Below are 26996 nucleotides of genomic sequence, written 5' to 3'. Positions count from 1 at the left end.
TTCTGCTACTCCAGTTACTCATAGGTTATTCCACTTGATCGAATCCCATGTAATTCTTCAGGCTTCTTCATTTTTTTAATCCTTTTATCTGAGTTTTCCTCACATAATTTGGTGTCAAGTGCTTTATCTTCAGTCTCACTAATTCTGACTTCCATTTCCTCAGTTCTGCTATTATGACTTTGTGTTGTCTAATTCTGAAATTTTATTGTTAAGTCTGGATTTCTGATTGCTGTCTCTCTATGGATTCTTGCAACTGTTAAATTTGTCATTATGGTCTTCTCTAATCTTTTTAATTTTCTCTATTGCATTTTCTGCATTTTGCTTAATTTCCTTCCTAATCTCCTGAAGAGTTCTGTATTTTAATCTTTCGTATTCTGCCTCCAGTAATACTAAGAAATTTACCTCCTCTGAAATATTTCTAGATTCTTTATTTTGGGAGCTTGCTGAAGCCATCATTGACTGCCTCTTTATGTGATTTGATATTGATTATTGTCTCCGAGCCATCAATAAGTTATTATGTTTATTTCTTTTATGTTTGCTTACTGTGTTGTAGCTTCTCGTTTTATTTTGATATGCCCAGATAGGCTGCTGGTGTCAGCTAGTAGGATTATTGGCACCTTAGAAGCTCTAATGTCCTTTCACCAGGTGGTTAGATCTGTTATTTGATATGTGAGCTCAGGATTCCGCCCACTCCTCCTGTATGGACTCCATTCAGGTGCCCAGTTAGATAGCCACCAAGTGTGTGGTACAGGCTCTCACCTACAGACCTAGAGAGGCATGGGTGATTGTTGTAGACACAGGTATCTGGCTGGAGCAGGGGGTCACACTCTGAGCAAGGCAGGGGGCTGACGGCCACCCCCAGGTGTCCAGGAGGAAAACGTGTCCCTGTTCCCTAGACTGCGTAGGTTGGTGGGTTTTCCGTCCGGACTACGAGCACCCAGTGCTGTTGGCTGTAAGGACTGGGGGGCATCTCTTTATTCTTGGGTCGCTATCACAGATGGCTAGGTGACGTGGATGGAGCCACCAGTCCTCAGGCATCTGATGTGTGTAGGTGAAGACCCTGCTTAAGGGGCAGAGCAGTGTCAAATATTAGGAACCTGCCAGTTCACAGCTGAAACAGTTGAAGTCAGACTTCAGGTATATACCCTGTTGTAATGTGGTAATGAGGGCCTATGCTGTTGAAATGGGCCTACGCAAGTGTGCAGGGGAAAAGGCACTGAAAGTCCATGGATCCCTTATGTCTGTGCCTAGGTAAACTAGCTGTGCCTACCCTGGGTTCTTGGCTTAGGGGAGCCAGCAGTTTATTTTTTCCCATTTGTTGATTTGTTCATTCTCCAAGACCAGTAGCATGGCTCAGGGCATGTGACAGATCCTGCTTCCGGTCCAGGGAACTTAGCAATTGCTGAATCTGGTCTGGGATCCAGTGCAGAGCAGGGAGCAGGGAGGTAAATTTGAGAGGTTTTTCCCTAAGGGTGGTGGTTTTGATCCGCGTGGTAGGGCAGGTGCAAGTACTTACGTTTCGCCAATCGAGGGCTGCTTCTCACTGATTCTGGGTGGCCAGGTAGACTCTGTTGCTGTGTCTGTCCCGGTGCGGAAATGCCTCCTGATCACTGCTGCTTGCCTGCCTCACCACTCACGCATGAGCTGATCAGTCCTGAAGGGCTCAGGCTCTTGGTGGGTCAGGTCTGGCAACTCCTCGCTGCTTTCAAACCATCTCTCCCTCCCCCTGCCATTCAGTCCTATTCCTCAAGTTTGCCTTTGATGTTCAGGGCTCCTAGATTGTCATATATAATCGGTTTACTTGTTTTTTCGGGTCTTTGTTATGAGAGGGTCCACCGGAAGCATCTGACTACTCTGCCATCTTTATTCTGCCCCCGCAATCTACTTCTGAAATCAGCCATTGGAAACCCTATGCAGTACAGTTCTTCTCTTAAACACATATGGAGTCACCATGAGTTGGAATTGACTCTGTGGCAACTGGTTTTTTAATTGACACAACATGTGGAAATTCAGTGGTTCGAACGTGAAGATAATATAGGACTGAAGTTTGTAATGGCAGATGGTTGAGGGGTCAAGAAATTCTGGAAAGTTGTTTAAATATTGGAGCATGACATCTTGCTCCAGTATTTATTTGGAGGAAGGAAGTTGAACCAGAAGGGCATTAATGGACTGAGAGAATAGGAAAAGATGGAGGAATCAGAAATAAGATGGACAGGGAAATATTTCAGTAGATCCAGGTGTCAGAAGTAAAAGAAGAGGAGTGTTAACCCAAGAAGACCTTGCAGAGAGGCACATTTGGTGATGAGATCAAGTGTATAGCAGTGTGGGAAAACGAAGTACAGCTGAGGGATTAAGAAGCCACCCGATCAGAAGATAGTACATGCAGATCTTAAACTTACAGAAAATGAAGGAAATAAGTGGACAGGAACCGCTGAGCCAGTTGCCAGAGTCATTGAGGAAATAATGCCAGAAGAAGGAATTTGCACCTAGACCAGAAGTTAAAAATTGGAGATAGACTGAAAGCAGTATGTGTTGATGAAGTGTAACTGAGTTATTTAGCGTCAACATACTAAGTTGAATGTTAGTGTGGAGATACAATACATTCTCTCAGAGGCCTGGTAGGGCAGTTGTCAGTCTTGATACTGATGGATCTGAAATCTTTAAGGAATCAAGTTGGACTTGCAAGGTTGCTGTGGTTGTGGTAGCATTTACAGTATTTTTGATGGCATTATTCATACTAGCAGTGGTTCCTAGTTTCCGTTTAAGCTTGTATTTATTACACTCTAAAGATTTTTCTGAATTAAATAGGGACCTTATTAGGCCCACTCTTCCTAAATAGCTTCCTAACCAAATCTGTTTATTAAGAAACCACAGAGGCAGAGCCAGCATGGCACGATAGACAGAAGCACCATGCCGTCCCTCTGCAGCAAAGACCTGAAAAACTAAGTAATACAGATAACAAATGTCAATCCTGGAACCCTAAGCACAAAATGAAGTAATAAAGAACTCGATCAAGCACCAAATGGAATAAGAAACTGACGGAGAACGATAAGAGCTACAGAGCGGAGGTCCTCTACCAGCTAACGCAGCACGGATTCACCATCTTGGACCTCAGCCACCAAGGACTGCGTACAGGGACTACAGGAAGGCAACTTCTCAGAGCTTCCAGCAGGAGACAGCACCCAGTAACCAGGGATACAGGCTTTCCCACCCCCTACCCTTGTTCCCTCTATGCGGCCTCTACCGCTTTCCTGTGGTCCATGGTCGCTCGGCCGGATTGACATCAGCTCATTGCTGCTGGGAACTGCCCTGCTGCCACTGACTGGCCCCTTCAGTACCTTTTTGTTTGTTTTTTTTATTTTTTGGCTTTTTTGTTGCTTCTTTCTCTCTGTCTTCCTTTTCCTTTCTCCTGCCCAGCTAGCCCCGTGTGCCATCCCCTCCCCTTCTTGATGGGCTGTAATTTTCTTTTTTGTTTGTTTGCTTTCTTCTTTTTTTGTTTGTTTCTTCTCTCCCTCTCCTTTCCTTCTTTTCCTCTGTCCCACCCACCCAACCCTATGCTCTGCCCCTGCCCCTTCTCAAGGGTCCATGAGGCACCGCTCAGCTGAAGAATCACTGCATGTGGCCTCCCCCAGTCTATACTGTCGTCACTGACTGGGCCCTGAGCGTAATTCCATTTTTTGTTTATTTTTTCGTTATTGTTTTTTTTTTCCTCTCTCTTCCTTATTTTGCTTTCTCCGACGCATCTAGCCCCGTGCACTGCCCTCACCCCTTCTTGGCAGACTGTGCTGTACTGCTTGTCTGGAGAGCCTCTGGCACAAGCCTCTCCAGGTCTACGCCACCCCCACAGGCTGGCACCCTCAGTGCCATATTTTTTATTTTTCTTTATATTTCCCATTCTCCCTGCCACCTAGGCCCTGCGCTGCCCCCGCCACTTCCTGAAAGGCCATGCCATGGCACGTGGTGAGAGAGACATCAGCTCACTGACACCTTAGTTCCGTCCCATCCCCAACGACTGGCTCCTCAACGAACATTTGTTGTTTTTGTTTATATTTATTTCATTTAGTTATTTGTTGGTTGGTTTCTTCTCTCTTTCCTGTCTTTCCTGTCTCTCACCGACCTAGCCCCGTGCAGTGCCCACAGCCCTTCTCGACAAGCCGAGACACACCGCTTGGCTAGAGAGCCACTGGTACACATCCTTGCCAGACCTGCCCCGCCCCCGCCAACCGAATGCTACTGGGCTGCTATTTTATTTACTTTTTTCCGTCATTTTTTTGGTTTGTTTTTTTGCCCTTGTTTCTCTCTCTTCTTTTTCTTTCACCCACCCACTTAGCTCTTTACATCACATCCTCTCCTTTCCTTCCTGCCTGTCTGCACCATGTGCCAAGCACCATGCCTCCAAGTGGCACCAACGCAATCCTCTGGGCACCACTCCGTCAGCCCTAGTTCATGCCACAAACTACCCATCCCTACCCCTCCACCCCTGCTGGAAATGTCGTGCCGCACCATAGCTGAAAGACCAGCCATGCCCATCTGGACAAGGTGGTGAGAAATATCGTGTCCACAGGTGAGCAAGCAACAAAACACACACAGCCCGCATGCCCAAACATAACCAAATAAAACAGAAATGCAGGATGAAACAATCAAATCTATAGTCAATAAATGAAGAAAATAATTCCTGAATGTCCCGGAGACAGCAGACAATATCAAAACATACAAACAGGAGAGAATGGCTCCAGAAAGTGACCGAAGTAAAACACCAGGTGATCTTCTGATAGAAGAAAAGGCACTGGAGCTACCTGATAGGGAATTCAAAACTCTAATATTCAGGGGTCTCCAACAGATAAAGGAAAATGCAGACAAAAATAACCAAAAAATAGACAAAAATCTTGGAAAATACAGACAAAATCAGAAAACACAAAGCAATGGAAGAATTCAGGAAAATAATACAGGAACAAAAGTCAAATAAACAATTAAAAATCTTAAAAAATAGAAATTAGAAATCCAAAAGATAAACAACAAGATTTCAGAAATGGACAGTGCAATAGAAAATTTTAGGAGCAAATTTGAAACAATGGAAGATAGGATCAGTGAAATTGAAGACAAATCTTTGGATACCACTTTGAGGAAAAATCAGAGAAAAAAATAGAAGAAAAATGAAAACACCCTGAGAATGATGTGGGATACATTCAAAAGCAAAAATTTGCATGTGATTGAAGTTCCAGAATGGGGAGAAAACGAAAAATACAGAGAGGATCATGGAAGATTTGCTGACAGAGAACTTCCCTAATAATCATGAAAAAAGAAAAGCCAACCATCGAAGAAGCTCACTGGACCCCATATAGAATAGAGCCCAAAAGAAAAACACCAAAGCATATCATAATCAGACTTGCTAAAACCAAAGACAAAGAAAGACTCCAGAGAGCAGCTTGAGAAAAACGAAAAGTCACATACAGAGGGGAAACAATAAGACTAAGTTCTGATTACTCAGCAGAAACAATGTAGACAAGAAGGCAATAGGATGACGTACATAAAATCTTGAAAGAAAAAAACTGCCAACCAAGAATAATATATCCTGCAATATGATGGCGAAATTATGATATTTCCAGAGAGACAAATTAGAGGAGTATGTAAAAACCAATCCAAACTTACAAGAATTATTAAAGGGAATCCTTCGGTTAGAGAAACAACAACATCAGACAACAACCTGAATCTAGCACATAAGACAGCATCAGCCAGATACCAACCTAGATGATGAACTCTCAAGGATAAAACAAAACTAAAAAATTTACAGCAGGGATCCAGAGCGGTCAATCAGTAAATAACAGCAACGGCAAAACAGTAAAAGAAGGAATAAACGGCGTAGGTATAGAACTTTCAAATGGAAAGTCAAGGTGTTATCAAATAATAAAATACTGGTTTATACTTAGGAAGACAGGGATAAATTTCAAGATAACTATAAAGAAAGTTAACAAAGCTACTCATCAAAATGAAGAAAAACAAAGTAAAAACAAAAGATGAAAAAAAGTAAAAAGGATTTCGGCACAGGAGAGTAAGAGGATCAAAGAAAACATCAGCGCTACAAAATGACAGCAGTAAACTCACATCTGTCAATAGTCACACTGAACATAAATGGCTTAAATGCATGCATAAAGAAACAGTGACAGAATAGATAAAAACAGGACCCATTAATATGCTGTCTACAAGAGACACACCTTAGAAAGAAAGACATAAGCGTATTAAAAATGAAAGGACTCAAAACAATGTATCAAGCAAACAGCAACCAAAAAAGAGGAGTGGCAATACTAATCTCAGACGAAATAGACCTGAAAACAAAATCCACCATAAAAGACAAAGACATTATATAATGATTAAAGAGAAGATCCACCATGAGAACATAACCGTAATAAATGTCTACACACCCAGTGACAGACCTCCAAAATACATAAACTCTGACATCACTGAAAAGAGAAATTCAACGTTCCACAATAATAGTAGGAGATTTCAACACACCACTCTTGGTAAAGGGCAGAACATCTAGAAAGAAACTCAGCAAAGATACAGAAGATCTAGAGGTCACAATCAACCAGCTTGACCTCCTACACACATAGAACACTTCTCCCACCAGCAGCAAAGTACACATTCTTTTCCATCACAAATGGAATGTTCTCCAGAAGAGACTACATCTTAGGCCACAAAGAAACCCTCATCAAAGTCTAAAACATAGTCCAAAACACTGAGATAATACAAAGTGTCTTCTCTGATCATAAGGCCATAAAAGTAGAAATTAATAACAGGAAGAGCAAGGAACAAAAATCAAATACATGGAAACTGACATCTTGCCTGAAAAGCACTGGGTAATAGAAGAAATCAAAGATGAAATAAAAAAATTTCTAGAGTCAAATGAGAATGAAAAGACATCATATCACATCCTCAGGGACACAGCAACGGCAGTGCCCAGAGGTCAGCTTACAGCAATAGATGCACACAACAAAAAGAACAAAGGGACAAAATCAAAACATTAGCTATACAACTTGAACAGACAGAAAGGGAACAGCAAAACAAGCCCACAGCCACAAGCAGAAAGGAAATAATGAAGATTAGAGGAGAAATAAATAGAGAATAGAGAAACAATAGAAGGAATCAACAAAACCAGGTCGGTTCTCTGAAAGCATCAACGAAATCAACGGACCATTGGCCAAACTGACAAAAGAAAAACAAGAGAGGATGCAAATAACTGAAATAAGAAACAAAGTGGGGGACATTAAAGCAGACCCACTGAAATAAGAATCATAACAGTACTATGAAAAACTATACTCCAACAAATTTCAAAACCTGTTAGAAATGGATAAATTTCTAGAAACACACTACCTATCCAAACTAATAGAAAATGAGATCAGAAATCTGAACAGACCCATAACAAGAGAAGAGATTGAAAAGGTAATAACAAAAAAAAAACTCCCAACAACAACAACAACAAAAAACTCTGACCCAGATGGTTTCACTGGAGAATTCTACCAAATATTCAGAGAATAGCTTGCACAAGTACTACTCAAACTATTTCAGAACATAGAAAAGGAAGGGATACTTCTGAATTCATTCTGTGAAGCCAGCATAACCATTGTCTTAGTCATCTAGTGCTGCCATAACAGAAATACCACAAGTAGATAGCTTTAACGAAGAGTTTATTCTCTCACAGCCCAGTAGGCTACGTGTCCAAATTCAGGGCGTCATCTCCAGGGGAACACTTTCTCTATTGGCTCTTGAGGAAGATCTGTGTCATCAATCTTGCCTTGGTCTGGGAGCTTCTCTGCACAGGAACCTCATGTCCAAAGGATGCGCTCTGCTCCTGGCACTCCTTTCTTGGTGTTATGGGATTCCCATGTGTCTCTGCTTGCTTCTCTCTTTTATATCTCAAAAGAGATTGGCTTAAGACACTATCTAATCTTGTAAACCTCATTACTATAACTGCCGCTAATCCATCTTATTACATCATAGTGATAGAGTTTACAACACATAAGGAAATCACATCAGATGACAAAGTGGTACATAGTTATACAATACTGGGAATCATGACCCAGCCAAGTTGACAGATATTTTTGGGGGACACAGTTCAATCCATGACAACCATGATACCAAATCCAGGCAAAGACACCATAAAAACAAATATTACAGGCCAATGTCTCACATGAATATAGGTGCAAAAATTCTCAACGAAATTCTAGCCAACGGAATTATCACATCAGAAAAATAATATACCACAACCAAGTGGGATTCATACCAGGTGTGCAAGGATGGTTCCACATTAGAAAATCAAACAATGTAATCCACCACATAAAGAAAAAAGAATCACATGATCATCTCAGTTAATGCAGAAAAGGCATTTGACAAAGTCCAACACCCATTCCTGATAAAAACTGTCAGTAAAATAGGTTTATAGGGGAAGTTCCTGAGCATAATAAAGGACATATATATAGAAACACAGCAGCCAACATCATTCTTAATGGGGAGAGGCTGAAAATATTCCTCTTGAGAACAGGAACAAGACAAGGATGCCCTTTGTCACCACTCCTGTTTGACATTGTGCTGGAAGTCCTCCCTAGAGCAATAGGGCAAGAAAAAGAGTTAACGGACATCCAGATTGGTAAGGAGGAAGTAAAACTGTCCCTGTTCACAGATGGTGTGATCCTATACACAGAGAAAGGAATCCACAAAAAGTCTACTGAAACGAATGGGAACATTCAGCAGAGTAGCAGGTTAAAAGGTAAACATACAAAACATCAATAGGATTCCTATACACCAATAAAGAGAACTACAAAAAGGAAATTAGAAAAGAATACCATTTCTAATAGCCCCCAAACTAAAATACTTAGGAATAAATCTAACCAGTGACATACAAGACCTATACAAAGAAAACTATAAAACACTCCTGTAAGAAACCAAATGAGACCTACATAAATGGAAAAACATACCAAGCTCATGAATAGGTAGCCTGAACTTTGTGAAAATGTCAGTTCTACCCAAAGCAATCTACAAATACAATCCCATTCCAGATACCAACAACATTCTTTAAAGAGATGGAAAAATGAATCATTATATGGAAAGGAATGAGGCCTCGGATAATTAAAGCACTTTTGAAGAAAAAGAGTAAAGTAGGAGGACTCGCACTACCTGATGTTAGAACCTACTATACAGCTGCGGTAGCCAAAACAGCCTGGTACTGGTACAGTGACAGACACATTGACGAACGGAACAGAGTCGAGAACCCAGATGTAAATCTGTCCACCTATAGTCACCTGATCTTTCATAAAGGCCCAAAGTCCATCAGATGGGGAAAAGACAGTCTTTTTAACAAATGGTATTGGTAAAACTGGATGTCCATCTGCAAAAAAATGAAACAGGAAGCATACCTCACACCATACATAAAAACTAATTCAAAATGGCTCAGAGGCCTAAATATAAAACCAAAAACTGTAAAATTGATAGAAGCAAAAACAGGATCAACACTAGTGGCCCTAATGCATGGCTTAAATAGCATACAAATCATAACTAATACTACACAAACATCAGCAGATAAGCTAGATAACTGGGATCTTCTAAAAGTTGAACACTTAAGTGCTCATCAAAAGACTTCACCAAAAGAGTAAAAAGAGAATCTACAGACGGGGGGGAAAAATTTGGCTATGACAAATCCAACAAAGGTCTAATCTCTAAAATCTACAGGAAAATCCAACACCTCTACAACAAAAAGACAAATAATCCAATTAAAAAATGGCCAAAGGATATGAACACACACTTCACCAAAGAAGGTATTCAGGCAGCTAACAGACACGTGAGGAAATATTTGAGATCACTAGCCATTAGAGAAATGCAAATCAGAACTACAGTGAGATACTATCTCACCCCGACATTACTAGCACAAGTTAAAAAAACAGAAAATAATAAATGTTGGAGAGGCTGCAGGGAGATTGGAACTCTTATGCACTGCTGGTGGGAATGTAAAATGGTACAGACATTTTGGAAAACAATATGGTGCTTCCTTAAAAAGGTAAAAATAGAAATTCCATACTATCCAGGAATCCCACTCCTAGGAATATATGATAAACAAGAGCTGGTAATGGGGAAGGGAGAGTGTTGACATGTCATGGGGTTGACAACCAACGTCTCAAACAATATGTGTATTGATTGTTTAATGAGAAACTAATATGTTCTGTAAACCTTCATCTAACACACAGTAAAAAACAAACAAACAAACAAAAAAAAACTCCAGGATTAAAGGTGTAAAATAAAAGAAAGCAGAAAATAGTCATTATGCTTTAGTAATTGGTTATAATGGCTTGTTTATCATGTCTCCTTGATTCATATTTAAATTAATGGGATGAAGGAAATGTATTTTTCTTTTCTTTTAGAAGCTGAAAGTATGTACATGAAAATCAGATTATATAGCAATCTTTTTTTCACTTGTAGACCATTCGAAGGAAGAAGAAAATTCACATACCAGTAGCTCATACTGATCCTGGACTAGTGTCTGACCATGAAGAAGATAGTTACGATGAAGAAGTACATGATCCAAGAAGTGTTCATGGTGGTCTGGTTAACAGAAGGAATGAGAAGAATTGGTCAAGGGATAGAAGTGCAAGTAGAGAGAGGAGTTTGTCTCCACGATCAGATAGGCGATCTGTGGCTTCTAGTCAACCTGCTAAACCCACTAAAGTTACATTGGTGAAATCCCGGAAAAATGAAGGTATTGTCTATCAAGTTTCTTATCATTTTCACTTGAAAATTTTAAGACTGATTTTAATGTGAGGTAAAATTGCTGTACTTCATATCTTTGCTTTTATTTATGTTCTTATTTTATTGTTGTGAGTCAAATCCTGTTGCGGCAGACTTCAGGGATTGTCCCATTTACTCTTACTTGAATCATTTTGTTTTAGCATATAGCACTTCAAATAACGTGTCAGTAGTTGATTTTGGATTTGTTGTTGTCTGTAGAACAGCGGTATACAAATGGTGCTAACAAGAAGTAGAACACCATCACTGAATTGAAATTCAGTATTTCACCTAGCTGTTAGGATCAGTTGTAGTGTAAACATGGGGAGAAATCTTGGAAATTTTTTTTTTAGCATACTTAAAAAATTATAATAGACTTTATTTTTTAGAACAGTTTTAGGTGTACAGAAAAAAATGTACAGAAAGTAGGGAGAGTTTCCACTGTTACTAACATCTTGCTTTTCTATGGTACATTTGTTAAAATTGATAAACCAGTATTGATACATTAGCTAAAGCCTGTAGATGACCATGAGTTGGGAATCAATAGAGGGCAACTAACAACAACGTAGGGTTTATTCTTTGATTGCAGACTAGTTTTTAAATGGAGAAATTGAGGGTAAGGTACCCTTTTGGGGGCATCATAATGCAGGACTTCTTGAAACATTTTTCAACTGCAGCTCAGCTGCCTCCCCTCACTCCTAATCAAATTTGATAACAGTGGATCTGATTAGCGTACTGTTGTTGTTGGGTGCTGTCAGGTTGCTTCTGACTCATCAAAACTCCATGTGACAGAGTAGAACTGCCCCATAGGGTTTTCTTGGCTGGTAACCTTTACAGAAGCAGATCACCAGGTCTTTCTCACGCAGAGCTGCTACGTGGTCTTAAGCTGCCAGCCTTTCAGTTAGCAGCTGAGCACTTAACCATTGACCACCAGGGCTCTTTCCAGCTTTAGGCATGTCTCTCAAATGCGGAAAGCATTTATGACTGATCATTTTGATAAAAAGATGTTATGGTAAGATTGTTACGAAGTCTCATTTTGATCTTTTTTACAATCTGACCCTCGTATCTTTTTCTGGTTCTTGCTCCCGTCCCCTCTGTATAGCTGACTTCTCAGTCAAATTGTCTACGCTTGGCTGTTTCTATTTCTTTTTATCACTCACTCTTCAACCCGCTATGGCTTTGTATCTGTTCACCTTGCCTCCAAAACCGTTCACACTAAATCCAGTGTAAACTTTTCAGATTTTATCTCGCCTTCTCAGTATCATTTCACAGAGTTAAGCACTCCCTGGTTTTTGAAATAATGTCTTTTGTTTGGCTTCTGTAACACTGTAGTCTTCTGGGTTTTTTTTCCCCCTTCTCTGTATCCTTTGCAAATTAATTCTCCTCATTGTAGCCTTTAATATTCTGTAGGTTTTTGTCTTAGAATCTCTTCATTTAACGTGACCTCTTCAGGCAGTCTCATCTGTTCCCATTGCCTCAGGTAGCTGCTGATGATGTCAGAACTCTTTTTCTGGAGCTCAGGTCTGTGTACTTAGGTTCCAGACATGTATATCCAGCTGCTTCTTAGGCACATTCACATTGACGTCCCATGTAGATCTCTCAAACTCAGCACATCACAGATGAAACTCACCATCTCCCTCTTAAGTATTTTCTGCATGTTTCTTATGCAGTCTCCTAGTGAATGTATTTCTGTCTACCCAATTTCTCAAGCCGGATAATGGTAGCTATCGTTGACATGCTCTTTTTCCTCACCTTCTTAACACCAGTCACCAAGTTCTAACTTCCCAAATACCACTCTACTGTTACCACCATAGTCCAAGCCACCATCAACGCTTGTCGTTGTTAGGTGCAGTGGGGTTGGTTCTGGCTCATAGCAACCCTGTGAACAACAGAATGAAGCACTACCCAGTCCTGCACCATCCTCACAGTGTTGCTATGTTTGAGCCCGTTGTTGCAGCCACTGTGTCAGTCTATCTCATTGAAGGTCTTTCTGTTTTTCACTCACCGTCTATTTCACCAAGCATCAGTTGCCTAACTCTTCTCTGGATCCTTTCCAGTCCATTTTGCAGACTCCTTCACATAGTTCGAGGATCCTCTGTTGAAGCTTCTCTGTCTCATTCTTTTGCCTCACTCTTCATTACTTCTCAGTCTCAGCTACCCTAGACTTACGGCTTCCTCGGCCTGCCAGGTTCTTTCCTTCATACCTTTTAGTATGTTAGTTTTGAACCATTCCATCTCCACAGCCACTGCCACCCACACCACCAGCACACACACACCCATCCTTAAGGTTTCAGCTTTATTTCTTCCTCAGGGAGGCTATCTCTGACTCCCTAGTAGACGCAGAGCCCGCCTTACCCCATCTTAAATTTTCATCACTCTTGTACTTGCCATGTTATCACGTCTCTTTCCTTTCTGACTAGCTAAGTTGCCAGGGTGCAGGACCAGCTGCCTCATTTACTCCTTATCCATAGTCTCTAGCATAGTTTATATGTGCCCAAGGAGATATTTGAAATGAATGAATAAATTAATAAATATATAAGGCATAGTTTTTAGGCATCTGTGTAATGGTCATTTATAGATTTTAACCTTGAATAAGAACAGTCTTCTAATCATTACTAAATTCCTCTGTGGTTAACGACCATTTCCAAAGCACATAGACTGTCTAGTTCCTTGCCTAGATCCTCTAAAAAGTCATTTTCTTTTATCACCCTAATTCTGTTCCTCCTCCTGAGCACTCTTTGTGTAGTTGCCTTAAGTTAAACTGTAACTCTGGTCTAGATTTAGACACTTGAGTATCAGGTCTTCTAGTTCAGCCCATATTAAAAACTGTTTACTGTTTTCTGTTTTCTATCTTGGTTTTTCTCAGATTCTTTTGCTCTCAACACAACCAGGGTTGGTCTTTTCCCTGGTAGCATTATACTGACAATTACTGTCCTTGGTCTAGTTCTTTAAAAATACTGCTACAGCAGGCAGTTGGGCAGTTCTGTGGACGCTCCTGTTACTTCCTCAACTTTTACCAGTCTCTCCACAGAGATACAAATTTATGTTGCCTCACTCCTGGATACTTTATTGAGTGTTAAAAAGAAAGGCCTGGCATTTTAACTCCTGCTTGGCTAGTTGTAAGCCTATATTTGTGCTGATGCAGAGCAGAATATGTTGATGCTCTGAGTGTGTTTCTCTATTGTCAAAAGTGTGTAGGATCAGAAATGTTTTTGCTCTAGGAGCTGGGAAAAGTAAAAACGGTACAGTTATCTTTGGTATCCACCGGGGGATTGGTTCCAGGATCCCACATGGATACCAAAATCTGAGGATGCTCAAGTCCCTTATATAAAATGATGTAGTATTTGTATATAACCTACACACATCCTCTTGTATACTTTTTAAGTCATCTGTAGATGACTTATAATACCTAATGAATACAATGTAAATGCTATGTATAACGCTTACAGTTAACATTTAAATTTAATGCTTTCTTAGTCTTTGCAAGCACTTTATCATGAACCAGAGAGACCGTTTTTTACCATTACAGGGGCAGCGTTAACATTGCCATGAATTTCAGCTTCTTTCTGCTTTATTGTGCAAATGCTCTATTCGTTCTTAGCGACCTTATGGCCCATTTCGGCAAGCAACGTGCCACTTTTCAAAAGATCTGAGATTTTTTATTTTCTCATTGAGAGGTGGCATTTTACACTCCCTCTTAGCCTTTGAGGGATTATTTTGACCACTTCATTGCTTTCAGGAGCCATTTTTTCACAGAAGCAAAGGGTGCACACAATACAAGTAGCCAATGAAGGAAACGTGAGGCGAACAGTGCTCAGACTGAGTGCTGGAGGGAGACTGAGGATCTGTGAAATGAAAGGAAGCTGCCCCAGGGGATGCCTACACATCCCGTCATTCGCGTGGATTCAGTGTAGTGCTCCGTGTGTGGCAAATTCAAGTTTCACTTTTTGGAACCCCCCCCCCCCAATATTTTTCATCTGAGATTGGTTGAATCCACAGATTCAGAGCTAGCAGATATGGAGGGCCGACTGTATGCTTGGTAACACATCTCATCGATATAATCACTAACCCTTCCAATCTTTTTCAAGACCTCAAGCAATTTCCTTTTTCTAAAAATATTTTATTTGTTTTAGGTGAAAGTTTACAAAGCAAATTAGGTTCCCATTCAACAATTTTTGTACAGATTGTTTCGTGACATTGGTTACAGTTTTTACTATGTGTCAACATTCTCATTATTCTGTTTGTTTTGTTTCCATTTATCTAGCTTCCCTGCCCCTCCTTGCCATCTCATCTTTGCTTTTGGGCAAATATTGACTGTTTGGTCTCATATAGTTGATTGTTTAAGGGAGCCCATTCCTCATGGGTGATGTTGTTTATTTTATAAGCCAATCTATTATGTGGCTGAAAGGAGACCTCCAGCAGTAGCTTCAGTTCCAAGTTAAAAGAGTTTTATCTTAGGGCGATGGTCTCAGGGCTTCCTCTAGTCTCTATCAGTCCAGTAAGTCTGGTCTTTTTTAGAGAATTTGAGTTTTGTTCTGTATTTTTATCCCATTCTATCTGGGACCTTCTATTGTGTCCCAGGTCAAAATGGTCAGTAGTGGTAGCCAGGCACCATCTAGTTCTTCTGGTCTCAGGCTAGAAGAGTCCAGGGTTCGTGTGGGCTGTTAGTTCTGTGAACTAGTTTCTTCTTTGAGTCTTTGGTTTCCTTCATTCTCTTTTGCTCCAGACAGGAAAAGACCAATAATTGTATTTTAGATGGCCACTAGCAAGCTTTTAAGACCCCAGACACTACTCACCAAACTAGGATGTAGAACCTTATCTTTATGAACTATGTTATGCCAATTGACTGAGTTGTCCCACGAGACTGTGGGACAATTTCCTTTTAAGAATTACATTCATTAAACATTCTCAGAAGCTAGTGTATCAATACAACATAATCAGTAAGAAGTGGTCTTTTTTTCCATGACTTTTTCTCCCTTTTAATAAAGTGGAAATGGTGTGTTAGTCTTCTGTTTGAACCACAGTATTTACTTTCAGGTTGATATTGCAAACTTTACAATGATTAGAGGAAATGTCTTGTTTGCGGGTTGGCCAAGAATAATTTCTTATTATTGATTGTATGTGAAACCTCTTTATGCAGTGATTATTGTTAGTCTTACACTTTTAAATTCCATTTAAGTGTTTTAGGATTTCCCACTAAAGACATTTAAATATATTTCAGAATATGGTCTTCGATTGGCCAGCCATATATTTGTAAAGGAAATTTCACAAGATAGTTTGGCAGCAAGAGATGGCAATATTCAAGAAGGCGATGTTGTATTGAAGGTATAGTCATACTCTTAAATTATAATGAACTGAAATAGAAAACAGTTTCCAGATTGATCATGTATCCTCTGCACGTGTTTGAACCAGTTTTGCCAAAGTACTAAAAATACATGTTTGGGGGAAGGAGACCTGATTTACCTCTGTCCTGTTATTACATGGCAGCACTGGTGCTTCAGGTATAGAGTCACCTCAGAGAATTAATCACTGCAAGTGTTTCTCAGTCACCAGCAGGAGCTATTTTGTAGGTAGATGTATCTGTTCTTCCATAATAAGTGGTTTTGATAATTGCTCCATATATTATTGGAATATTTGTTTTACTAGTTTCCTTATTAATAATAGAAAGTGATAGGCTTTTGTAGGGGAGGGGATAGGAGATGTTAATTTGGTTCTTCCTAAGAGAGTAACAGTGCAGTAAAGATTGTATTTCAGAAAGGTGGAATACTTTGATAATTTAGAAGAATGTAATAGAAGTATTTTGTTTCTTACAGCAAGTCAAGGAGTAGTTTGGATACTCCTGTCCATAACAGACAGTTAATATTTGTATTTTTGTTTGTCATTTACTTTCAACCTATAGCTTCTTTTCTGTTGCAGATAAATGGTACTGTGACAGAAAATATGTCATTGACAGATGCAAAGACGTTGATAGAAAGATCTAAAGGCAAGTTGAAAATGGTAGTTCAGAGAGATGAACGGGCTACCCTACTAAACGTCCCAGATCTTTCTGACAGTATCCACTCTGCTAATGCCTCTGAGCGAGATGGTGAGTACAGATCTATTTAGAGGTTCCCTTTAAGTGATTTACTTCTAAAAGTACTAGGAGATTTGATAAGCTTGAGTGAAATGATAATTTTATACAATCCAAACACCTTTAAATTATAAAAGTTACAAGTATTTGAAAAGTGTATATATACATATACATACTTTTTTTCTTATAGGCAGCTTACCACAATTAATTTGATCACTGGCTGATGAAGTTAATGCTTAGAGTCAGCCACTTGATTTGAAACTGTATTTAGTAGCTTATTCAATTATCAAACACATGCCTTACTATAATCATTTTATGGGAAAATAAATAGCACCCTTTTATTTAACAGACATTTCAGAAATTCAGTCACTGGCATCAGATCATTCCACTCGATCACATGACAGGCCCCCCGGCCGAAGCCAGTCACGATCTCCTGACCAGAGGTCAGAGCCTTCTGATCATTCCAGACACTCTCCCCAGCAGCCCAGCAATGGCAGGTAATACACGGTTGTTTAAAATAAAAAAGTTATGTTTGTTTGGTACATGTATGCTGCCTTGCTTAAAAATGAAATTGGAAAGCAGATTTTCCTTTATTATTCAAGATTAGACCTTTTTTCCTTCTCAGTGTTGGCATTTCCTATGTAGAGTAACACTGGGCTGGTAACTGAAAAGGTTGGTGGTTCAAACCCAGCAGCCATTCCAAGGGAGAAGATGTGACTTATCTTTCTTATTTCAGGTATTATTGGCCTCTTTGTTTTTTTTTAAATGTATTGCCTTGGCTCAGCTTTTATAATCTACATTTTTCTAGGAAAACTGTTGGTGGACATATAATTGTTTTTTGTTGTTGCTATTAAAAAGATATTGGAATGGATGTCCTAATAAATTATCTTATTGGATACATATGTAAGTATTTCTCTAGGATAAATCTAGAGGTGGAAATACTGGGTATTACAGGTTTGCATTTTTTATTTTAATAAGTAACTTCCATTTTGCCCTCAAATAGTTAATACTGATTACATTCATCCTTACTACCATTTTATGAGGGTCAGTTTACCTTTATCCTCCCCTATAGTTGATACTGTCACCTGAAAGTTCTCACGAGTGATAAGATGATACCTAGTTATTTTATATGTCTGCAGTTTGTGTTTTCATAGGTTTATTTTCTGTTCGTACATCCTTTTTGGTGAATTGTCTATTCCTAGCATTTAGTGTTTTTTCTCTTGAGTTGTCTTTCTAAAATTGGTTTATAGTTCTTTATTCTGAATATCAAACTCTATATGTTTTTAGGTCAGTATATATTCTTAATATAGATTTCTTATTATGTGTTAGGTTGAACCATATGAAATTGCTTATATTCAGTTGTTTGAACTAAAAAACAGTATTTCATTTGGCCCAACCCAGTACGTACATTTTTCCCAATTATTCATATGTCTTTTAACTTTATTTTTATGTACTTGTGTTTGCCATATATTGTGGCTTTTGTGCACTAGGTCTTATTTTAAAAGACCTTTCATATCCTCAATCATATACCCAAAAAAAAAAAAAAAAACCCACCAAACCTGTTGCCGTTGAGTTGATTCCAACTCATAGCAACACTGTAGGACAGAGTAGAACCGCTCTGTAGTGTTTCCAAGCATTGGCTGGTGGGTTTGAATTGCCAACCTTTTGCTTAGTAGCCAAACTCTTAACCAGTGCACCACCAGGGCTTCGCAATGATACAAATGTTTTTTTAAAAATTTTCTATGTTGTAGGCCTTTATTCCATCTGAAATCCGTTTTTGTCATTGATAAGCATAGAATCGAATATTTCTAAATTTGTGGACAATTGTCCTAGCACCATTTATTAAACAGTGTGTTCTTTTTTGACAATTTTGGAATGCCACTTCCATAATAAACTTGGCTACCGTAGATATAGTTCTCCATTTTCAGTTTTGGTACAGTGATTTATTTGTTTCTGCGGCAGTACCATTCTAGTTTTAATTACTAGGTTTTTATTATGTATTAATGTCTGGTACAGCAAGTGTCTCAGTGTTTTTCAAAGTTGGCTGTTCTGTACTGTTGTCTTACAAAGGATTTTCAGATATCTTTATGCTCCTGATTTTTTATTTTAATAATGTATAGTCTACGGAGCAGAGAGGAAGAGAGAATTCCTAAGCCTGGAGCTGTCTCGACTCCTGTAAAGCATGCAGATGATCACACACCTAAAACCGTGGAAGAAGTTATAGTTGAAAGAAATGAGAAACAAGCACCCTCTCTTCCAGGTAAGCATGGCAAAATACTAAGTTCAAAAAACATTGGCTGTCAGACTAGTTAAAGTAATTGTCAGGATTTACAGTCAATGTTATTACCCATGTGAAGTTTTCTATATTTGACTTCCAGCATTTTCCTTATGGGTGGAAGATTGGCATTTATCAGTAGGCTTTCATAAATGTTTTTCTTTATTTTCAAGATAGAAATTATTCATCATTAATAGCTACTCACAATAAATAAGGTTGTTTTCCAACACTGCTCATTAAAGAGAAACGTTAGATTGGCTTAAGAAATTTAAAAACAGAAGATAGTTTACCTCTTTAAAGTGCTTTCATGTGAAGTATACCTTGTAGAGCTATATATGAGAACCAGATATAAGAATCTGCAATGTTCAAGATTCTGTTCCCTGAAAGATCTGGAGATTTTGTTTCCAGTGTCTCTCAGTTCCTTCTCTCAAATCTTTTGTCTTGCTTGTTTAGTGGCAAAAGTGTAGGCTTTTTTTTTTTTTTTTTTAAAACCTCAGTGAAGAAAAACAGCTACTGTAACAGCCATAACAGAGACATGCAGGGGTGCCTCTTTTCCTATAAGACTTCAGAATTACCTGTTAACTGTATAGTCTAACAAATACATGTATGTTCCTTACCAGCTTCTCTGAATTTATATTTTTGCTGATAAGTCTTGTGTACATTTTGTAGTCCTTTTATTGTTAGGTTATTTCAGTTGTTACTTCCATTATCATTCCATTTTTTGTGAAGTGAGTCCTGCACAATCTAAATGTTCTTTCCCTTAGAACCAAAACCTGTGTATGCTCAGGTTGGACAACCAGATGTGGATTTACCTGTCAGTCCGTCTGATGGTGTCCTACCTAATTCAACTCATGAAGATGGAATTCTTCGGTAATACGGTTTTTTAAATTGTATTGTCTTTTCTGTCTATTATTAAGCATAATTTAGAGTGAGAATTACAAACCATATTGCATATTCTTTGTTATAGTGTATACCACATAATACTGTGATTAGGTTATTTCATTTTTTTTTTAATTTAACACTCTTATTCACTTTCTAGAGTCAGTTGGAGATTAGAGAAAAACAAACTTTTTGGATGTTTAGTTCTTTCCCACCACTTTATACCTGTCTCCTGCCTAGTTTTTAGGTCAGGAATTAGAAAGATAAAAAGTGTTCTTTTCTGTTTCGACATCAGAATTTGCACAGGCTGTCTAATGCCCTAGCATTTAAAAAAAAGTCTTTTCTAGATCAGGGTTTCTCAGCCTTGGAACTGTTGACGTTTTGAGCCAGGTGACTGTTGAGGGGCTGTCTAGTGCAGTGTGCCGCGTTAGCGCGGTGTGCCATGTTTGGCGGCATCCCTGGCATCTCCCCGGTAGGTGTCAGTCGCACTCCCAATGTGACAACGGAAGTTTCTCCAGACATTGCCAAATGGCCCACTGCTCTAAATTAGCTAGCAATTCGAAAGTAAGTTTTTGATACTCCACATCTTTTACTATTGACATGTAAGTTGTATCCAGGGCCCAGAAGAACAAAATACCAAAGATTCAAGGATGTGAGTGGGATTAGCTGAGCCAGAAAGGTTTGATTCAAATGCAGTGAGAGGATTTGAGGCAGAAGTAGTGAGTCTGTTTTTTGCTATTGGAAGTAGCTATAATGCAGATAGGGCAAAGTATGAAATGTGTGATGTCTAGGGCATTTGACGCCTTCATGAGATTTGTCCTGAAACTGCCCTCTAACAGTGGTTTTACAAAGCTGGATTTTACTAAAGGGTGCAGACTACAATAAACTGTTTTTAGTTTTTCAAACACACCAGATTGATGAGGTCTAGAAGAGGACTTCCCAGGACCTGGAGTCCTAAGGACTTTGAGGAAATGGTGCAAAGGGCTTATCTGTACAGTTGGTCTAGGAGAGAAGCTTGTGAGGAGGCTCCTGGCTCAGGCAGAAAAGAAGGATACCACCACAACCAAGGGGCTCACACCCTGCATGGTAAAGCTGGTCAGTTGTTTTAGGGAGGGGCTGGGGAAGCCACCAGCCCTGGCAGTGAGTACTGTGTCTAACCTACTGTTACTTTTATGTCTAGCTAATGCTGCCTCCAGGTGAGGAAACATCATCATGGGTGAATATGCTACAAATTTAAAAAGCTAACTCAGTCTTTGACTAGTTGGTTTAAAAAGAGTGGAAATCTCTCCTCTCCCAACTCCTTCATTCTTTTATATGATCTGTGTTTTTTAGTTATTTTCTATTAGTTTTTAATAATTTTAATTTGCTGATTATTACTCAGTAAATTAAGAAAAAAGGGGCCTTTTTCTATACCTCATGTCGGCCTATTTAAAAGAGTTAGTTATGCCTTCTTGGCCAAGACTGCAGGACAGTTGGGAAACCCTGGAAGGGAAGTATAAGGGATAATTTGTAATTCTGATCTCTTTTGCTCAGCCATTCTCCTAAGGCATCCTTCAGGGTTTGTCTTTGGAATGTCACAGGGCTTGGCAGAGCCTGACATGAGGAATGTGAGCCTGCTGACTCCTTTCCATTCTCTCTCTGGCAAGGAAGGAGCTAATCCAGGAAGGCCCAGTAAACTCTGAGTGAATGGACCAGACTGGTCTGAGGAGACTTGACTTTGAACTGTAGGACTATGGAATTGGGTACAGGTGTTAAAAGGGTTTCAGCAGCTAATATTAAAGTACAAATTTAACAAAAATTTGGTATGATTTTTCTGTTGTTTACCCAGATAAAAGTATTACAGGGTTTTTGTTTTTACAATTTAGAGGGGCAGCAGAGTAAGTGATCTGTGTGAACTAAGGAAGGAATTCACCAACTGCAAGTTTAAAAACCACTGTCTGTTGGCAGCGCTTACAGTGCTTGGAGTCTGGTTTTGACTCTTGTATTAGGAAATTTAGTCAATTCATGCCTCATTTTTTGTGTTTTTTCTCAGCTATTTAATAGAAGTGATAATGGTTTGAACTGGGGTAGAAAAAGTGGGAGATTTTTTTGTAACCATTGAGAATGCACTATATATATATCCAAGACTCTTTGAAAGTTGTGAAAATGTTGTTATAAAGTAATTTTATAAATTAGTTATATAAAGCAATACTTTACAATATCTGTTTCACTTGGATATTCAAAGCTTAATTTATTCATCAGAGCATAAAAGAAAGTGCAGTTTTGAATTTATTGAATAAATTAGTGGTGCTGTGTGAGAAATCTTAGAGGTAAGGATCCTTTCTTTCATTCTGAATATGGTTTTCATTGTAGAAGTTTGCTATAACTTTTCGAACTTCTTTTAACTGTTTCAAATGAAATATCTATTTTAACAGGCCCAGCATGAAGTTGGTAAAATTCAGAAAAGGAGATAGCGTGGGTTTGCGGCTGGCTGGTGGAAATGATGTTGGGATATTTGTAGCTGGAGTTCAAGAAGATAGCCCTGCAGCCAAAGAAGGCTTAGAAGAAGGTGATCAGATTCTCAGGGTATGTCAGCACATTAACTCATGCAGGTTTGACGGTGATAGTCTCTATGAAAAGGCATCAGTCACAGTCTATCTTATCGTTGTAATTAGAGACTATGCCACAGTCTCTTGAGCCAACTAATCATTCAAATTAAATATCCATCAGATCTTGTTTGTATTGGACTTGTTACTTTCCGTACCTGCATTTGCTCTTGTATACTGCTTTGTTTAGGAGTCCTGGTGGTGCAGTGGTTAAAGCACTCACTGTTAACCAAAAGGTCAGTGGTTCAAACCCACCAGCCACTCCATGGGAAAAAGATGCGGCAGTCTGCTTCTGTAAAGATTTACAGCCTTGGAAACCCTGTGGGGCAGTTCTACTCTGTCCTGTAGGGTTGCTATGAGTTGGAGTCGACTCAGCGGCAATGAGTATGGTATGGGTACTGCTTTGTTACGGGTTACTACCACAATGTGATGCTTTGGTTTTCTTTTGGCCACCGGTATTCATAGAATCTATAAGAAAGTAAGTCTTAGATCCCTGTAATAGCTACCAGGTGCTCTTTTTTAGTTTATTTAAACATTCACACTGGCAAGACTCTGCCATGGGCCACAAGGTGTCAGCAGGACGTCAGGTGTCCCTTTCCCAGGGGAGTAGTCTCTGCAGCAGTCCACACAGCCCTCTGGACCTTCTTCCCCCCAGGTGACAGCTCAGGGGCAAGGAGACATCAGGTAGATATGTAAGCTGCCCTGACTTTTTCAAGCTTCATACCCCACAAGAGACAGGCCCAGTTACAAGAGTCACCACACTCTCGGAAGCTTGGTTTAGATGCAGTCTACCACTGGGATCTTTTTTGGCCCTAAGCAATATTGCCTACTAACATAGTACCATCTTAACCTGTCTCTTATTTCTCTTTTAAAATATCCAAACTTCTGTATAATTTCTGGCAGATAAACTCTGTCCTGTTTTAATCACAAGATTAGATTTATCAGGTGTGAGTTCCTGCCTCTGCTGTACCTGTCCACCTCAAAGTGTCTTTGCCACCTCTGTCCTGATCTCTTTCTGCATTCAGCCTACCTCATGCCCATGTCCTGGATTCAATCTTCTGTCTGCTCCAGAATCTTGCTGCTTTGCCCATCTTTCTCTTTGTCCCTCTCCTCTAGCTCTTCTCTGTCTTGCATTCTTACTTCTCTCCATTTGCTGTTGAACTTGTTGAAAGTATGCTTAAGTTCCTTCTCTGATTTCTTTTCAGTCGCTGTTGTTAAGTCTTAAATAGTCTGGCTTCCACCTTAACTGTTGCTGAGTCTGAATTTTTTTAAGTTGTTGTTGACCTAATATCTGCCTCAGCCCTCACTTTCCTTTATTTCTCAGCAGCGTTTTGACCCTCTTAAATGATTCTTCTTGGAGTGCTTTCTTCCTAGAACTCCGTAACACTGCCATACTTCTCTAATCTTTTTCAATCTTCAAGGAGCACTGGTGATGCAGTGGTTAAAGTGCTTGGCTGCTAACTGAAAGGTTGGCGGTTCGAGCCTACCAGGCCATTCTGTGGGAGAGAGATACGGCAGTCTGCTTCGTAGAGAGGACAGTTCTACTCTGTCCTACCGGGTTGCTATGAGTTGGAATCAACGGCAATGGGTTTGGTTTTTTGGGGGGTTTCTGCCTTCTTTACTGATTGTTCTAAAGCTTGGAAAGTGTCAGTAGCTCCTTGCTTCTCTTCTGCAGTATTTCATGTCAGACTTGGTCACACGGCGAGTAGCTCACAGTCGGAATCTTTTAGTCTGAGCTCTTTCCTGTGCATCATCAGACTGTGCCAGCCACCGGTGGCCATTTTCATTGGTCCGCTTCCTTTTTCTTCAAATTTAGCATGTCAGAAAGTCAAGGTATCATTTCTGACTTACTGATTTCCATCTGACGTTGTATTGTGATTCTTTCTAATGATACTTAAGTTTTTCTCAATCTAGTTAAATCAAAAACATTTAAACACTAGCATGTATAATAATGTTCACCATATCAAGGAAATTAAACAGGCTTATTCTCTTACTAGCTCCTAGGTGGTGCAAACAGTTAACACGCTTGGCTACTAACTGAAAGATTGGACATTTGAGGCCACCCAGAGGTGCTCAGAAGAAAGGCCTGGCAGTCAGTCTACTTCCAAAAAATCAGCCATTGAAAACCCTATGGAGCACAGTTCTACTCTAACACATGTGGGGTCGCCATGAGTCTGAGTCGATTCAGTGGCAGATGCTTATTCTCTTATTAATTGGGGTATACCTTATTTTAAAATAATATTTCTTAATAGTTTAGTTTTCATTTTGTAAAAGTATAGTGCATGTTGATTAATTTTTTTAAGGTGGAAAGAAGAAAGTTCGTCTGTAATATTGCACAGTCACCAGTGACATTTTGCTAAGTCTCCTTTTGGCACTTAGGAGTTTCTAATATAAGTAAATATTGACCTGGCAGACACTGGGCCTACGTTACACAGATGCTGTTACAGGGAAGCCACAGTGTATACCTGATACTTTTTTGTTTGTTTCCCTTTTATTTCTTTTTCAGAGACTGGTGAAAGGTAGACCAGTGAAAGGCTCTAGGAGCTCTACTGGACATTCATATGAATTTATAATTTAAAATTTGAAAGCCAGATATTTTGCAATTATAATAAGTATTTAGAATTAGAAATTGTCTTTTCTGGCCTCAGTTGATTAGATTTTGCAGTGGATAATCTTTAATGCCATGATACATTGTGAATACTCTTTAAATGAATTTACACCCTTATTCACTTTTCTGCTTAATTTACAGTATACTTGTTTCTCCAAAGTAAAATATATTGTTTTCCTTTTTAAATATGTGATATTTTCAAATTAGGTAAACCAGTTGTCATCAAGTCACCTCCGACTAATGGCAACCCTGTGTGTGTCAGAGTAGAACTGTGCGCCATAGGGTTTTCTGTGACTGGTTTTCCAGAAGTAAATCACCAGGTCTTTTTTCTGAGGCACCTCTGGGTGTACTTGAACCACCAACCTTTCAGTTAGCAGTGACCACCAAACCATGAGAATAATTGTTTCCTGTGTAGGTTAATAGTTTTATATTCTTAAAACACAGCTGAGAGTAATTTAAGAAATCTATTTTAACAGGTAAACAATGTAGATTTCACAAATATCATAAGAGAAGAAGCTGTTCTTTTCCTACTCGACCTCCCTAAAGGAGAAGAAGTGACCATATTGGCTCAGAAGAAGAAGGATGGTGAGATATTGTCAGAAATGGAAAAAATGAACCTGTAGGAGTTTGCAGGCTTACATAGGGATTTATTTCAGATTTTTTTAGTAAATCACTGAAGGTTGAAATGAATCTGTTAATATCAGTTGGTTTTTTTTACACATGTAGGGGCACACAGTTTTACACTGTTCATTAGCAGAGCACATTAATAGAACCAACCTTTATGACATTCTAATTTAAGTACAATGTCATCTCACCCTGTACAAGTCATTTAAAAAAATCCTAGTTTTTATTAGCCATCAGAACCATACAAAAGTATATATGGGTAGCTTCCAAATTTTGTGCTGTTGTTTTCTAAGTAGTACACTCAGATGTTTGTTAGCATTAATTCAAGAGAATGATTGTCTCCATGATAAAGCAGGTATGCTGTTCACTTAGAACAGGGATTCTCAACAGTGGCATCGTTGACATTTTGGGCCCAATAATCCTTTGTGGTGGGGGCTGTCCTGGGCATTGTAGGATGTTTTGCAGCATCCCTGGCCTCTACCCACTAGGTGCCTGTAGCACGCCCCTCTACACACACACACAGTTGTGACACCAAAAATGTCTCTAGGTATTGTTAAATGCTGCCAGGGGTGGGTGGGTGGGTGGTCTGCAGTATTGCCCCCATTTGAGAACCACTGATATAAAAAATGAAAATGTCCGTAAGATTTGCAGTTTAAATTAGATAATTTAAATAGGATGCAGGTATGTGGGTTTGGACAATTTACTTGATTGGTTTCTGCACCAATTTCCTTGTTTACAAAATGGAGGTGCTAAGAGTTCCCATTTCATGAGGTCACGGTGATGAGTAATTGAGATAAAATACTTAGTACAGTCCCTGACACGTAAGAATTCAGCATTTGTTGGATATTATTGTTTTTGTTGTTGTTAATGTTAACAACATCTTCTCGTAATTTATTCTCTTCAGATTAATTTCCTATCACACTAGCTATTGATAATCTGTTTTGATTCCTTTTAGTTTATCGTCGCATTGTAGAATCAGATGTCGGAGATTCTTTTTATATTAGAACCCATTTTGAATATGAAAAGGAGTCTCCCTACGGACTTAGTTTTAACAAAGGAGAAGTGTTCCGTGTCGTGGATACCTTGTACAATGGAAAACTGGGCTCTTGGCTTGCTATTCGAATTGGCAAAAATCATAAGGAAGTAGAACGAGGCATCATCCCTAATAAGAACAGGTATGAATATTTG

General features: G+C 39.2%; 1 protein-coding gene across 2 annotated transcripts in view; it reads left to right on the top strand.

Moving 5' to 3' along the window:
- The window catches only part of TJP1 (tight junction protein 1), a 79535-nt gene that overhangs the window by 20322 nt on the left and 32217 nt on the right, over positions 1–26996 (top strand). For both annotated transcript variants that reach the window (XM_004372638.3, XM_023727859.1), the window contains exons 4-12: positions 10465–10741; positions 15989–16092; positions 16684–16852; positions 17187–17334; positions 18958–19097; positions 19877–19982; positions 22406–22556; positions 25661–25769; positions 26764–26983. In XM_004372638.3, coding sequence (XP_004372695.1) covers positions 10465–10741; positions 15989–16092; positions 16684–16852; positions 17187–17334; positions 18958–19097; positions 19877–19982; positions 22406–22556; positions 25661–25769; positions 26764–26983 — 1424 coding nt within the window. The remainder of the gene's footprint in view (positions 1–10464; positions 10742–15988; positions 16093–16683; positions 16853–17186; positions 17335–18957; positions 19098–19876; positions 19983–22405; positions 22557–25660; positions 25770–26763; positions 26984–26996) is intronic.

This window comes from Trichechus manatus, unplaced genomic scaffold, assembly GCF_000243295.1.
Source record: "Trichechus manatus latirostris isolate Lorelei unplaced genomic scaffold, TriManLat1.0 scaffold00019, whole genome shotgun sequence".
Classification (NCBI taxonomy): Eukaryota; Metazoa; Chordata; class Mammalia; order Sirenia; family Trichechidae; genus Trichechus; species Trichechus manatus.
This window is presented reverse-complemented; position numbering and strand designations above follow the sequence as displayed.